This window comes from Solanum verrucosum, unplaced genomic scaffold, assembly GCF_900185275.1.
Source record: "Solanum verrucosum unplaced genomic scaffold, falcon-dt-bn FXZP01000028.1, whole genome shotgun sequence".
In the NCBI taxonomy this organism is placed as follows: domain Eukaryota; kingdom Viridiplantae; phylum Streptophyta; class Magnoliopsida; order Solanales; family Solanaceae; genus Solanum; species Solanum verrucosum.
The window spans coordinates 132,372-147,489 of record NW_026020183.1 but is presented as its reverse complement, the minus strand read 5'-3'; the positions used below and the strand labels follow the sequence as shown (position 1 = coordinate 147,489).

The window sequence follows — 15,118 nt, the reverse complement described above, 5'->3', positions numbered from 1 at the left end:
CTACAAGATTGGGAGTTAGAGGAAATGATAAATATGCTAGCAACACTTCACTATGCAAACATCAACCCCCTAGGCCCAGACCAATTCAAATGGGAATGGGAAGTTATAGATAAAAAGAAATTCTTAATGAAGACGGCCTACAAATTTCTAGGTCCACTCAGCACAATCACAGAGAGTTGGTGATGAGAGCAAATCCCCCCCCCCCCCCCACAAGATAAGTTGCTTCAGTTGGACTACATGCATGAAGCATGTTTGACACAAGACAACCCAGCAAAGAGGAAGTTTTGAATGGTCATCAGATGCTATATGTGCCTGGGGAAACAGAAACACATAGCCACTTTTTTCTACAAAGCCCTGTGGCATTAGATCTATGGAGCATGTTTATAACACTTTTTGGGCTCAGATGGGTCATGCCACAAAACATCAAAGATGCATTTAAAAGCTGGAGCAAATGGAAAGTTAATAGCCCCATCAACATACTATGGAAGATGATACCAGCAGATATTTGTTGGAGTATATGGAATGAGATAAATAGAAGATACTTTGATGGGATATCAACTATCTACCGATCTCTAAGAGCTTAATGCTTTATGTATCTATATAGCTGGGTTTATTTGTCCCCTATAGGTTCCCTGGATACCCTTTCGAACTTGGCTAGCTCCTTGTCATTAGTATAGTGTCTGTAATGGAGCTTCTTAGTTATTTTTGCTACTACTCTTTTGTAACTTACATGCGTCTCCTTGATGCCAACAATGGAAATCTTTACTTCATCAAAAAAAAAATTGTTGAAACTATCAAAAAGATCACCTTGAAATTCTAGCTTAAGCAAGTATCTATTAGCATGTTCACAGCTCTACGGTCCCTCATAGAGCACTACACTAGTGCTTCCCGGGATGAAAGTCCAATTCTATTCAATAATATCACATTACTTGCAAGTTATGCATGGGCTGATTCAGCAGAAGCAAAGGTTTCATCACCCCTTAACCAATTGAGTGCATTAGTTCTTAAGACTAGAAACTTAGAAAGCATCAAGTGCGGACTTTTTATAATTAAAGTTATCAAAAGTTTTTATATTTCTTTGCGCAAGCTAGCCTGAACAAACCATCTCAGAGAAAATAATGTATATTACCTTTGAGCCTGTTGCAACAACGACAAGCTTTCCTCTTCCATCCTCCTCATCAGCCACAACACAAGGACTACCTACTTCCCCAACAATTTGAACTCGCTGAACATAATTCCCCGATTTCTTATGATACAGCTCCAACTTCCCACTCCTTACCACCACAACATATGCCCCTATCTCCCCATGGTCTCTGGAGCTTCGCTGAAAACTAAACTACCACCCACAGGCTGTCCTTCACTATCCACAATAACACCGACATTATCCACCATTAACATCACCTTCCACTCCTTTGCTAACAACTTCATCCTTGGGAGCACAGATGGATCGGGCAATGAGAATATCACACCACACTGCCCACTTGCATACGAATACAAATAGTAAACAGTCCTAGTTCCAACAAAAACAGAGTCATCAACCCATGATAAACACATTATCCCGTCGGTAAAATCACCCTGAACTTCCTTCAAAATTACAGGAGAACCACTCAAAACCAGCTCAACAAGCACCAACTTCTTCCCCACTGCAACTGCGAAAAAACAGCCATCTTCTTTTCCTTTAATCCCATTGTTTAAACTGCTAAAAAATCTCTTACTTACTACATTAACATTCTTCAACAGACTCAATTTTCGAACTGGTTCAAGTGAATTCAAGTCGAGCATATATATAAAGCCGTCGGAGAGAACAATGAGTTTTTTTATATGACTAATAACGTGGATCGAAGTGACGGGTTTACCAATGATGTTGACCCGCAGGAAGAGTGATAAACCGGAATTGGGGTTCAGTGAGAGGGAAATAACGTCTCCGGAGACTGTTCCGACAAAAACTAGGGTTTGGGAATCGGAATTAGTGGTGATTGCTAAAGAACGAATCGGAGGAAGTTGAGGAATTGAAGGGTTTAAGCCGGCGAAAAGTTGAAGAACGTTCCGGGAATGAGATTTGGGTTTGGATTTCGAATTCGCCATAGAATTGTTCTGGTTCTGCGTTTTTCTTATGAATGAGATCTCAATAAGATTAATGTACTGTTTGTAAAATGTTTTTGCCGGTGTGGACTGGAACCTCAATCTTTGTATTTTTAGTTATTGATGATGAAGCATGGAGGGAGAGAGTGGCGCAAGTGGGTTTAGAGTAGAGTTTATTTGTTTGTTTTGGTTTCTTATTCGGTGTTTGATACTTGTATTAGAACAGAGTGGCTTAAGAATAGAGGTTGTTTGTTTGTTTTGGTTTCCTATCTGATGGGTTTATAGTATGGTTTGTTTTATTTGTTTTGGTTTCCTATTCGGTGTCGAGTATTCGCATTGGATATCAATGAGTTTAGAGTAGAGTTTGTTTGTTTTGGTTTCCTATCAAGTGTCCAGTACCCCATTGGAGCCCGATTATTTTGAATTTGTGCCGCATAGGGCTTCATTCGGGAGAAACACTCTTTATCAAGGATTTTTCATATCAAAACTCAAACCCGAGATCTTTGGTTAAGAGAGGAACAGCCACATCCGTTACATTATATCTTTTGGTGGTGAGTAGAGTTTGTTACCAAAAGGGAATTTCTAGGAAAATTTAAAGAGCAAAAAGTAGCAAATGGCCCATTAGGGGTGGCTCTATGCTTCAAAAAGGCATATGCATTAGGCCCTCAATTTTTCGATTCTCGTATTTTTATCAAAATTAAATTATGTGTTAATTTTTTCTTAGAAAAATTAATTATTTTTATATTCTTGAATCACATTTTATGATTCTAACTTATATTATTATCTAAAATTTGTCAACTTATTGTAGAATTATATTAACAATTCATATAATGATTGTCTCAATGAAAGAATGTTTTTCAATGATGAATTAATAAAATCTCACCTAAGACTAATAATTGAAAAAAAAATCAAATAAATCATATATAAAAGAAACTAAGTAATAATTGCACCTAAGAAGTTAGAAAAATATAAAATAATAGAGATGAAGGTTGTTTAAAGTTTAGGCCTCTAACTAAAATTTGGCTTTAGGCCTCTCATTATGTTGAACCGCTTCAAGCTCATTGCTCTTTTTTTCCTTTTATATGTTCTTAAAAAATAATGAAGAATCAGTGGCGGAGCTACACTTTTTATGAAGGGTGCGCAAAATTTTTAAAAGCAACTAACAAAAAAATTCAGTGAGTAGGATTTATATCCATCCTACTCAACCTAACGGCAATACTGTCAATACCCAGTTTGAATTGCTAAAAAATACATAATAAATTATATTAAGTGAAATAATAATTTTATAATAAATGAGTTGAGATTTTACTGAACACATATCACACATTTAAATAAAAATATAAAAAATATTTTAAATTAAATTTAAAGTTATTTTCAATCTATCGATTTTGCTATTTCTTTATTTTAATGGATGTGTGTTAAATTTCTCTTGTTTTGATAAAAATGTGTGAAAATTTTAATCAAAAGTTTCATCTCCCGATTCACCTATGAAACTATGGAAAACTTAACTCTTTATAATCTTTTTTTTTTTTCAAACCTCATAATAACCTACTCAAGTGTAACACCCTGGAATTCAAAAAAGTTAAGTTGGAAAAGAAAAGTGCAGAAAATCTAATGAAGTAGTGGTCTACGAGACTGACCAACAAACCATAAGAAGTTCTATGGGTCGTAGGAAGTGAACTATAGAACCTAAAATTGAGTCATAAAAACTCAAGTTTCTAAAGTTTAACCTAGGGGTGTGCACTATTTGGATTAAACCGAATAACCAAACCAAATCAAACCGAATTTTTATTTGGATTGGTTTTTTATTTTTCGGATTGATTTTGGATTAATAAATTACTTTATTTGGTTTTTTGGTTTGGTTTCGGGTTTTAAAAAATAAAAACCAAAAAAACCGAATTATATATATTATATATATATAATGTTTAGGTTTATAATTAAGTTGGAGTTAACCACTTTTGTCCATTTTTGGTTATTGCATTTCATGATGATTACATTTATATTTTTGTTTGAATTACATCTATAATAGATATACTTATAAGTATTGTGTTTCAAGTTTTACTAATGATTTATATTAGAAAGTATATTTAAGGGATTAAATATTATTACTTTGGTTATATTATTAATTATTGACATAACCGAATAACCAAACCGAAAAAGCCGAACCGAATAAGGGAAAATCAAATCAAACCAAATTTATTTTGGATCGGATTGGGTTACACTTTTACAAAACCAAAAACCGAAAATCCAAATCGAAAAACCGAATGCACACCCCTAGTTGAACCTACGAGTATCCAAGACGAGCTATAGGAATTTAGACAGGACGTAGATGGCACCCATACAAGTTATTCAGAGTTGGTGAAATTTTGAACTTAAAATTGGGTTCTACGAAAGGGATATACAGATCATATATTGCACGATGGATCGTAGATTGGTTTCATGGGAAGTTGAAAGAATTTTGGGTTTCTAAAGTTGGTTCTACAGTTGACCAGTACGAGCCGTAGGAAGTATCGTAGAAGCCATCCGCAGTTACTCTTAAGGGTATTTGAGTCCTTTTTTCATGCACTTAATACCTATACTATGTCGCTTAAACCCAAGATTTGAAATTTATAACTACCTTTCAACTCATAATTCTACCCAAACCCTTTCATCCTCTCATATCCCCAATTCCCATCAAGTTCATTCTCTCTCAAGCTTAAGCGAGAAAGCTAGGGTTTCAAGCTTCAAGTCTCTTTTTTCTCCATTTCTTTTGGGCTTCGTTTATGAAGGTATGTGAGAATTCACCAATGGATTTCATTCATCCATTGGTCCCAAAAGATCTCCAAGTTTCAATTCAATTTCACCTAATTTTGATTAGGGTTTATGCAATCTCCATGGGTCTTATTTGATTTTGATTGAATTGTTCAAATTCAATCTTCCTATGTATGTTTAGATTCAATTTCATGTTTTTCAATTGATTTTATTTAGACTCATACATTATTCAGGATTTTGACTATGAATCTATGAAGATGTGAATTTATGAAGGTATGCATATAATTTATGAAATTGTATGCATGATTTATGATTTAAAAGATGTTCATGATCTAAGATTGCTTTTAAGATAAGCATCAAAGAAATTGTGAAGGGTTTTCTCACATATTAAAAAATCATGATTTAGTGAAATATTTTCTCACACATGCATGAATCATTATTCAAGGAGCTACTCTATAATGACTTTATGATTTGGATTGGTATGTTGATAATATCCTATCCTAGTGTTATACTTTGATAATTGATTTTGTCTATTCCATTGGGATTTACTTAACACCGAGAGGACTTGAGGTGGAGGCTCAAATAGAGTAGTCTCTAGTAGCAACCTCTAGTTCCAAACTATGTACCCTCGTATGATTGTCTTAAATGACCTAGCTAGTGAATCCACAAATAACATATGAATGAATGATACAGAGTTCTACCTTTACAAGTAGACTCTCCCTTCTCGGTGTGGGAGTTACACTGAATTCCATGTTATAGCTTGCATGGTCTATTGTCATTTAAAACTAATATCCCACAAAATGAACAAAAGTTTTTTCAAAGATTTTTATGAAGCTTTCATTATGTTTTAAGATGCATTGACCATGTTCATGACTTGTAATTCTTTTAAAGACTTTTACTATGATTTAGCTTGGTCATGCATATCATGTTCTAGCATTTTCATATGCTCATGTTTCACGTTTTTATGCATTTACCCATATTTAGTACATTCTATGTACAATGCATACGTGTGCATACATTGTGTTATGATGTAGGGTTTGACGCTTCTCATATGCCCACTCATTGCTAGTTGATTGCTTAACCATGAAAACTTGGTGAATCCTCATGCTACGAGGACCATGTCACCTTTACTATGCTTTATTTTGTCTTTACTTTTTGGATGTTGTACATGGTGTATGAGTTACATCTCAACCACTTCTTTTGATGTATTAGCTTGGGGTCACTTGTGATCCTAGGTCCCGTGTTACATCTAGGTGTTAGCCTTGGGGTGTGACAGTAGGTATGAACCAAAAAAATTTCATGGTTATGATAAATTGTTTAACAATTGAGCAATTGGATAGTTTTCTTTTAACTTGTTGTGAATGGAGGAAAAAAGCAACAAGGAGATTAAAGTTTTTTTTTGTGAAGATCCAAAGTAGACTTCCAAGGAATTGACGAAGTCACCTAAAAATTAGGATGAGATTTGTCACGAAGAAAGAAGATACAACAATAGGTATGATTTACCTAGTTTTTTATAGGTCATTCCTTAAGAGACGCATCTGAAGGGATATAACAGTCTGAAGGGATACAAGAGTTGACGAAGCAAGTTCAAAGGTAAAAATAAAATAGGGGTAGAAAACCTAGAAATATGAAGAAAAATATAAAAATAATTTCCTAAACTCTAAGGGTGCCACATAGGCAAGCTTAGGATTCTCTTTATATATATATGATTTCAACTTACATAAACAACATAATTTTTCGACTAAGGGTGTTTACTTGCACACTCTTAATAGGTTGTAGCTCCGCCCCTGTGAAGAATAGTCAAGTCTCCCATTTTCTCCCCCTTTTTGTTGTTGGTTTCTTTGTTTTATTGTTTTTTCCTCATGTAAATGTAATGTTATTGGAGTTTTTGGATCAAAATAGTGGATCCTTCATTTCCTCTAGTTACTTTTGTTTGATATGAAATGTTTTTCAATCTTTTTACTATAGGTCGGGTAAGAAAATAAGTTCCTTGAAAATAAAAATAAAAATTATTTCGAAGCAGATGACTATACTCAGTCATGTCTCTACTTTAGATCAACACCTATATAAGAAGAACAATGACATAACAAAACACAACTTTTTCCTTTTTTTTGTGGGTCAGTCAATTAGTGTTTAGTTGGGTGAAAAAATCTGGTTTTTAAAAAGATATCAAGTACGTTGGTTATAGTTTTCTCTTCAATAATACTCTCTACTACATGCAAAGAAAATACATAATGATTTGCAAAAACTTATTGTAAAGGTGCTCGGCTAACTCCCTTGAGTTATGTAATGTTAAATTTAATTGGACTTGTGTTTAGATATTTACAAGCATACATAATATTCATATGCAAACACGTATAATTAATTAAATAAAATGAATTTGATGTAAGTTTAATGCAATTTCACCTATTGTGACGTATTTCAACAATAGTACGCAAAAAAACTATTTTTCGTTTTGAAATTAAAAATAATAAAATTGAATTAAGTTAAATAAATCAATAAAACTCCATCTCTATAAATCCTCATTTGAAATATCACGTGGATAATAATTAAGTTGAATGCAAAATCTGAGAAATGAATCACCTTTAGAAAGAAGAACAATAATATTAAACACATACTTTTTTTAAAAAAAAAATTATACCTTCAAAACTTAGATTGACGTTAATATTTTTGGAGATAACCTTTAAGATAATTTTTTTTGTGAAAAATGTAAGAATAGAAGTTCAATAACATGTTTAAATAAGCCACATGTAAAATTGTTTTTAAAATAAAAAAATATGTGCATCATTTAAAGAATCGTATATTGGTTTCGTGGGAAGTTGAAGGAATTTTGGGTTTTTGAAGTTGGTTCTATGGCTGACCAGTACGGGTCGCATGATGTCTTACGGATCGTAGAAGCCATCCAACAGTAATTCTTAAGGGTATTTAGGTCTTTTCCTATGCATTTAATACCTATATTATGCCGGTTTGACCCAAATTCTAAGACATATAACTACCTTTCAATATCTAATTCTACCAAAATACTTTCATTCTCTCAAATGCCCAATTCTCATCCAAGTTCATCCTCCCCAATTCTCTCTCAAGCTTAAGAATGAAAGTTAGGGTTTCAAGCTTCAAGTATTCTTTTTCTTCATTGCTTTTGGGCCTTGATTATCAAGGTGTGTGGGAATTAACCAATGGATTCCATTCATCCATTGGGTCCTAAAAAATCTCCAAGTCCCAATTCAATTTCACCTAATTTTGATTAAGGTTCATGCGATATCCATGGGTCTTATTTGATTTTGATTTAATTGTTCAAATTCAATGTTCCTATGCATGTTTAGATTCAATCACATATTTTTCAATTTATTTTATATAGACTCATGCATTATTTATGATTTTAACTATGAATCTATGAAGATATGAATTAATGAAGATATGAATATGATTTATGAAAGTTTATGCATGCTTTATGATTAAAAAGATGTTCATAATCTAAGGTTGTTTTAATATAAGCATCAAAGAAATTGTGAAAGGTTTTATCACATATTAAGAAATCATGATTTACTGAAAGGTTTTCTCACACATGCATGATTCATGACTCAAGGAGCTACTCTATGATGACTATATGATTTGGATTAGTATGGTGATCAATTCCTATCCCAATGCTATGCTTTGATAATTGACTTTGTCTATTCCGTTGGGATTTAACTTAGCATCGAGAGAACTTGATGCGGAGACTCAAATAGGGTAGTTTCTAGTAGCAACCTCTAGTTCCAAACTACGTGCCCCATAGGATTGTCTTCAATGACCTAGCTAGTGGATCCATAAACAATATATGAATAAATGATACAGAGTTCTACCTTGGCAAGTAGACTCTCTCTTTTTGGTGTAAGAGTTACATCAGATTCCGTGTTATAGCTTGCATGGTATATTCTGTTAAAGCTAATTTTCCACATAATGAACTAAAGTTTCTTTCAAAGAATTTTATGAAGCTTTTATTAGGTTTTAAGATGCATTGACCATGTTCATGACTTATGATTCTTTCAAAGGCTTTTACTATGATTTAGCTTGGTCATGCATATCACGTTCTAATGTTCTCATATGCTCATGTTTCATGTTTTCATACATTTTTTCATACTTTGTACATTTCATGTACTATGCATACTTGTGCCTATATTGTGTTATAATGCACGCTTCTCCTACTCCCTCTCGTGGCAGTTGATTGCTTGACTGTGAAGGCTTGGTGAGTCATCATGTTTCGAGGACCATGTCACCTTTACTATGTTTTAATATGTCTTTAGTTTTCAAATGTTGTATGTGGTGTATGGATTACATCCCAACCACTACTTTTGATGTATTATATTGACTTGTCAAGACTATGATTAGGCTTATGCTTTTATGTCAAACTATTCTATTACATGAGACTTTTTACTTCAATTCTACATTTGTCTATTTCATTTTTTGTATGTGTGTCAAGTGGATTCCGTAGGGCCTGTCGGGGTTCTATATGTCATGTCACATCTTGGGTATACTTTGTATCGTGACATTAGGAGAAAATGAAAAAGTGTAATTATGTATATCTTCTTCTTCTAGTTCTTTTAGTTGAAACTCATTGGAATATTATTTTATATTTAATACAAATAAATATTCAAATTAAAGTTTCAGTTAACTTTAGTATTTTCTCTGTCCCAATTTATGTGACATGATTAAAATTTTGAGATTCAAAATTTTAAATTTTCGTCGTGAATTCGGAAATAGAAGCTTAAGGTTTTTTTTTTAAAATTAAATATATATATTTGAAAAATACATAAAAAAATAAATCACAAAAATTGTCAATTGAATATTTCGAAGACATAAAAATTGATTTAAAATTGAGTAGACTCTCAAAATTTCAATGATGCCACATAACTGAAATGAATAAAATAATTATTAAATAAGTAGTATCTAATGACTCCTAAAAAATAAAGTAATATATAAATTTGGTCTAAGCGAGTGACCCTGGGAGACAGGTAATTAAAAAATAGTTAAAAAGAAAGGTGAACTAGTGAGATTAGGTGAATCCACAAAATTTCATTGTAGAGGGGTGTGTGAATTATATGAAAGTGAGTTTGACGAATAAAAAAAATAAAATATAACTAAATTCGATCTCTCCACCTCATTAACACTTTTGAAGACTCCTTAGTCCTTCCATTGCGCCAAAGGCTATACCAACATCAAGGGCGTGTAAAACAAATTACATACTAATATATGATATTAGAGGTTCAAAAGATAATCCATTTGAAAAATGTTGTAAATCAACTATAGATATTCGAGCTGCTAATTATCACACCCCATTTTCGATAGTGGTTGAAATAGTTCACCACATAAAATGAACATGCCTCTGATTTGAAAACTGTTTAGAGTCGCCTCCTAATTTTAAGGAACATATTAGATTTTTTTTTTTTTTTAAAAATCTAAATGTAAACTATGTTTTGATTTGTGAATCCAGTGAGATTCTAGGTAAGGATTTTTGCTACTCGAGGGGGAGGTGTTAAGCACCTGTCAGAGCCTATTCGAAGATAGTCCTGAAACTCAGATTTGGAAAAGTAATTGAGGATATTTTATTCATTTATTTGCTTTATAAAATGACGATAAGAAAGACTTCCATTTATTTGAGAAAGAGGGTAAAAATACAAGGCACACCATATATACGCCTATAACATGTATGAAACAAACTTAATAGTAACATATTTATCATACGATAAAATAAATAAGTAAATAAACAAATATATTTGAAATGTATGAAAATTTCATATATTAGAAAATATAGATGTGTGTTTTAAAGTCAAATGAGATGAATGAGCTTATATAAATTTATCATATATAATGTTGACTTTAAAGAGTATGATAATTTATTATTCTATTTACATATATAGAATTAAGATATAAAAAGAGATAAGATAATAGATGAGCTGTAAATATATAGCAATATATATGTTGCATAGTAAATATAAGTTGAGCAAAAATTCAATAGAAATGGAGCTTCAAAAATATGTAAATACTAGTTAGATAAAAATCATGAAGCTGGATAATAGTTTTTTGCGGAAAAAAAAACACGCTCCAAGAAGATCCAATTTTCAGTGAAAAGAAATATTTAAGGAGAGAAGAGGAAAAATGTTTGCCAATACAGAGAGAGATATAAAAGGAAAAAATTTAAAAGACCCATTTTGTCAAAAAAATAAAATATATCTGGGATATTTATTACCAATTTGACCAATAGTTATCATCCAAAATTCTATGTTTTCTGCTCAAGGTTGGAATAGAAATTAAAACCTAATTTTACTATTATAAATAGAGTGTTACCGCCTCTCTTATTTTCAGCTATCCTCCCAACAATTTCTTCAATGTCTCATCAAACGCCTTTGCTTAGCCTTAAGAAGACATTCTTTTACAATTTTTTCCCATCAAAAGCTGAAGAAGAAGCTTGCAAACTTAACAACACTCCATATGTAGTGACTCGAGAACTTATTGAGATAAGGGACGTATACCCTCCCCCGAAAATAAACTTGGAAAACCCCTGGCAGATCAAGAAAAGGATAACCCGTGATGAGATCGTTTTAGGAAAGCTGGTGATTCCATTTTTTGAGACATTTGAGTACATTCTTCGATACTGGACATTGGATGCAGCTAAAAGTTTGGAGAATGGGTATGATGTGCCTATTGATGTGTGGGATTTAACTAAGGAGATTGTCCCTAAGAAGTATGAAGGTGAAAGTGTTTTCTTAAAGAAGTTGTACAATGATGACTTTTCTCTTTCATGCATCGAATTATTCAACGACCACAGATTGGGCGATGGTGATGAAATTGGGCTATATTGGGATCCTAGATCTTCAAGTTTAATGTTCAAATTACTTTCTCAGATTCGTGCTTAGTGAAAGGTCCAACTATTTTTGTTACCTCATTAGGAATGATAAGGTAAGGTCTAACCCCTTTGCTTGTGATTTTTTTTTATTTCTAATAAAAGTCTGTTACACACTCTGTCTAGTGATAAATTTGCCAAAAAAATAAAAATATAGTTGTAATAGTTGAAGATTGGAATATTTGCACTATAGAGTATGATGATTCTTCAAATTCTTAATTTAGTTTGCGCAATCCCCTTTTTGTACATGCGGTTTCATTCCTTTTTGATTTAGCTATGCCATTTCACAAGGCACTAATTTATTTTCCCTCTAAGGTTCAAACAAGAATGGATATCTCCCCGATAAGTATCTATTGAAAATAGGTACACCCAGTGATGGGTTGACTCCACTAAATAACTCCCTATAGTAAGTTACAACTTTATACACCATTGGCTTGATTTTTTGATTATCTCAAAGAAATTGGATAAGTACTAACTCCAAAACTTTTAGTCCAAATCCTATAAAATATTTCATACTATATTTATTTATATTATAAAATATATCAAATAGAAAATACCTTTTCACATTGAAGGATTGTGACTTTTCTAATGGGTTGTGACTTTTTTTTGTCAATACAACCTATTGACATGCTCAGTCTATATTATAAGTATTATATAGTTCTGTTTATATCATTTGGCTTAGTATCTATATCATGCTTGCTCAGTACATTCAAAGTACTAACGCATACTTTGCGTTACCTTGTCTTATGATGTAGGTTCAGGCGATTAGCATCCGGATCACGCTTAGTACGATTTCCAGCCCATACCCAGCAACTTCAGTGGTGAGTCCTCATAGTTCGAGGAAATTTTTTATGCTTAGTTTAGTTAGATTACTTTCAGTCTTTCAGTATCTTTTTGAGTTAGCTGGGGACTTGTCTCAGCAACTCATCTGTAGTAGAGACTTTCAGACATAGAGTCAGTGTTAAGTGTTTTGGGGTTGTTTCCCTCAGATATTCAGATATATTTTCGTTGGAATCCTTTAGTTTTGACTCATTTATTAGTTATGCTTTCACTTATCTTATTGTATATTCAGTATGCTTGTGGTATGCCAGACTCATGGTTATCTTGGGGTCACTTGTGATCCTAGGTCCCGTGTTACATCTAGGGGGTAGCCTCGGGGAATGACACTAGGTATGAACCAAAAAAATTTCATGATTGTGATAAATTGTTTAACAATTGAGTAGTTGAATGGTTTTTCTTTTAACTTGTTGAATGGAGGAAAAAAGTAACAAGGAGATTAAAGTATTGTTTCATTTTTTTTTTGTGAATATCCAAAGTAGACTTCCAAGGAATTGATTTTTCACGAAGAATGAAGATACAATAATGAGTATGATTTACCTAGTTTTTTATAGTTCATTCCTGAAGAGATGCATCTGAAGGGATACAACAGTCTGAAGGGATACAAGAGTTGATGAAGCGAGTTTAAAGGTAAAAATAAAATAGGGGTAGAAAATCTAAAAATATGAAGAAAAATATAAAAATAAATTCCTGAACTCTAAGGGTGACACATAGGCAGGCTTAGGATTCTCTTTATATATATATATATCTCAACTTACATAAACAACATAATTTTTCGACTAAGGGTGTTCACTTGCACACTCTTAATAGGTTGTAGCTCCACTCCTTTGAAGAATAGTCAAGTCTCCTATTTGCTCCCCCGTATTTGTTGTTGGTTTCTTTGTTTTATTGTGTTTCCTCATGTAAATGTAATGTTACATTTGTTTTTGGATCAAAATAGTGGATTCTTCATTTCTTCTATATAATTATGTTTGATATAAAATGTTTTTCAATCTTTTTACTGTAGGTCTGGTAAGAAAATAGGTTCCTTGAAAATAAAGAAAATAATTATTTTGATGTAGATGACTAAACTCAATCATGGTTCCATTTTAGATCACACCTATATAAGAAGAACAATGACATAACAAAACACAATTTTTTCCTTTTTTTGTGGATCAGTCAATTAATGTTTTTTTGTGAAAAAAAATGTGGTTTTTAAAAAGATAACAAGTACGTTGGTTATAGTTTGCTCTTCAATAATACTCTCTACTACATGAAAAAATACATAAGAGTTGCAAAAACTTATTGTATAGTACAAATATTTTTATTACAAAGAAAGAAATAAATATAATTAAATATATATAAGTTTTATCATCAATAAATATGTGTACTAACTAATTATAAAGTTACCAATCAAAAAATGATATGTGTCCAATTTGTGGACTCATCACTTTCCTTCAAGAGAGTGTGCACACTCTCTATGCTGATCGTATGCATCTTCCCTTAAGTAGAGTAGACACCAGAGTTATGCTGATCGTATGCATCTTCCCTTAAGATTTTCAACTGGTGATCGGGTTTTCCTTTGTCTGTCGCCTATGAAGGGCGTGATATGATTTGAGAAGTGGGGCAAGCTTAGCCCTAAGTATTGTAACACCTCGAAAACCAGACCCAGAAAATTACCTGAAACAGTGAACCACGACAGGGTTCACGGACCATGATAGGGACCACGGTTCATTGATCTACCCGTGGTGGAGAGTTGGACTCCACAAGGCCGTGAGTCAGACTATGGGTCCCTTCACGGGCCGTGGTCTTGACAACAGACCGTGGTGGCGTCCGTAAAAAGTTAGGCAGTAACTCCCCCTAGACTAGCCCTCAGACCCTCAAGCCTAAGTGAGGACCACAAGGACCTTCACGGTCCATGGTCCTCCACATGTCCCGTGGTAGGGTCCGTGAAGGCCAGCCAGTAAGCCTTCAAAACCTGAGCCTCCAAACCTCAGTCTAAGTGAGAACCACGGGGACCTTCACGGTCTGTGGTCCTCCACACGGGCTGTGGTAGGGGCTCGTAGAGCAGACCTCAGAACCTTCAGAACCACAGGAACAAGTGAAGACCACGTGGGCCTTCACGGTCCGTGGTCCCTTTCATGGTCCGTGAAAGGGGCCGTGGTCAGCCTCGTCTGCAACTTAAGTTAGGGGTCTTTTGGTCTTTTCCTATTTCATTGGACCCCTAAACTACGTCGTTTTAACCCTCAACTACATGGTTTTGATTAGTTTTAGCCTAGAAACATAGCTAAAACCTACCTAAGTCAGATCTTTCATCAAAAACTTGGAAATTAGAACGTGAAACAAGACAAGAGGTCGACTAACCCTATTTCAAGAACACAACGAGATTCCATCAGTTTTAGCCCCAAAATCAAAAGATTTCTCCGTGGAATTCGTCACCATGTATGTGAGATTTCACTAGTGGGTTCCTTTCGCCCATTGGCTCCCTAGATTTCAGTCAGATTCTTGATTCCCTATTATCAACTAGACCTAGGGTTTCTAGAACTTCAACAGATTATTATGAATTAGTTATTTACATGTTCCAAATCA

At 33.4% G+C, this 15,118-nt stretch overlaps 2 protein-coding genes across 2 annotated transcripts in view; one reads left to right on the top strand and one right to left on the bottom strand.

Moving 5' to 3' along the window:
• LOC125829230 (vacuolar sorting protein 3) overlaps positions 1-2,105 on the bottom strand; it is a 32,336-nt gene extending 30,231 nt beyond the window's left edge. The window contains 2 exon segments of the mRNA XM_049508477.1: positions 1,130-1,308; positions 1,311-2,105. Of these exon segments, the coding sequence (XP_049364434.1) occupies positions 1,130-1,308; positions 1,311-2,085 (954 nt within the window). The 5' untranslated portion in view covers positions 2,086-2,105.
• Positions 2,106-11,198: 9,093 nt separating this feature from the next.
• Positions 11,199-11,726, top strand: LOC125829271 (uncharacterized). Its single transcript, XM_049508521.1, has one exon. It carries the CDS (start codon positions 11,199-11,201, stop codon positions 11,724-11,726), a length of 528 nt encoding a protein of 175 aa, XP_049364478.1.
• The last annotated feature ends 3,392 nt before the right edge of the window (positions 11,727-15,118 follow it).

Excerpts from the sequence above, each read along its gene's own strand:
- LOC125829271 (XM_049508521.1), top strand. The coding sequence starts at position 11,199 with ATGTCTCATCAAACGCCTTTGCTTAGCCTTAAGAAGACATTCTTTTAC.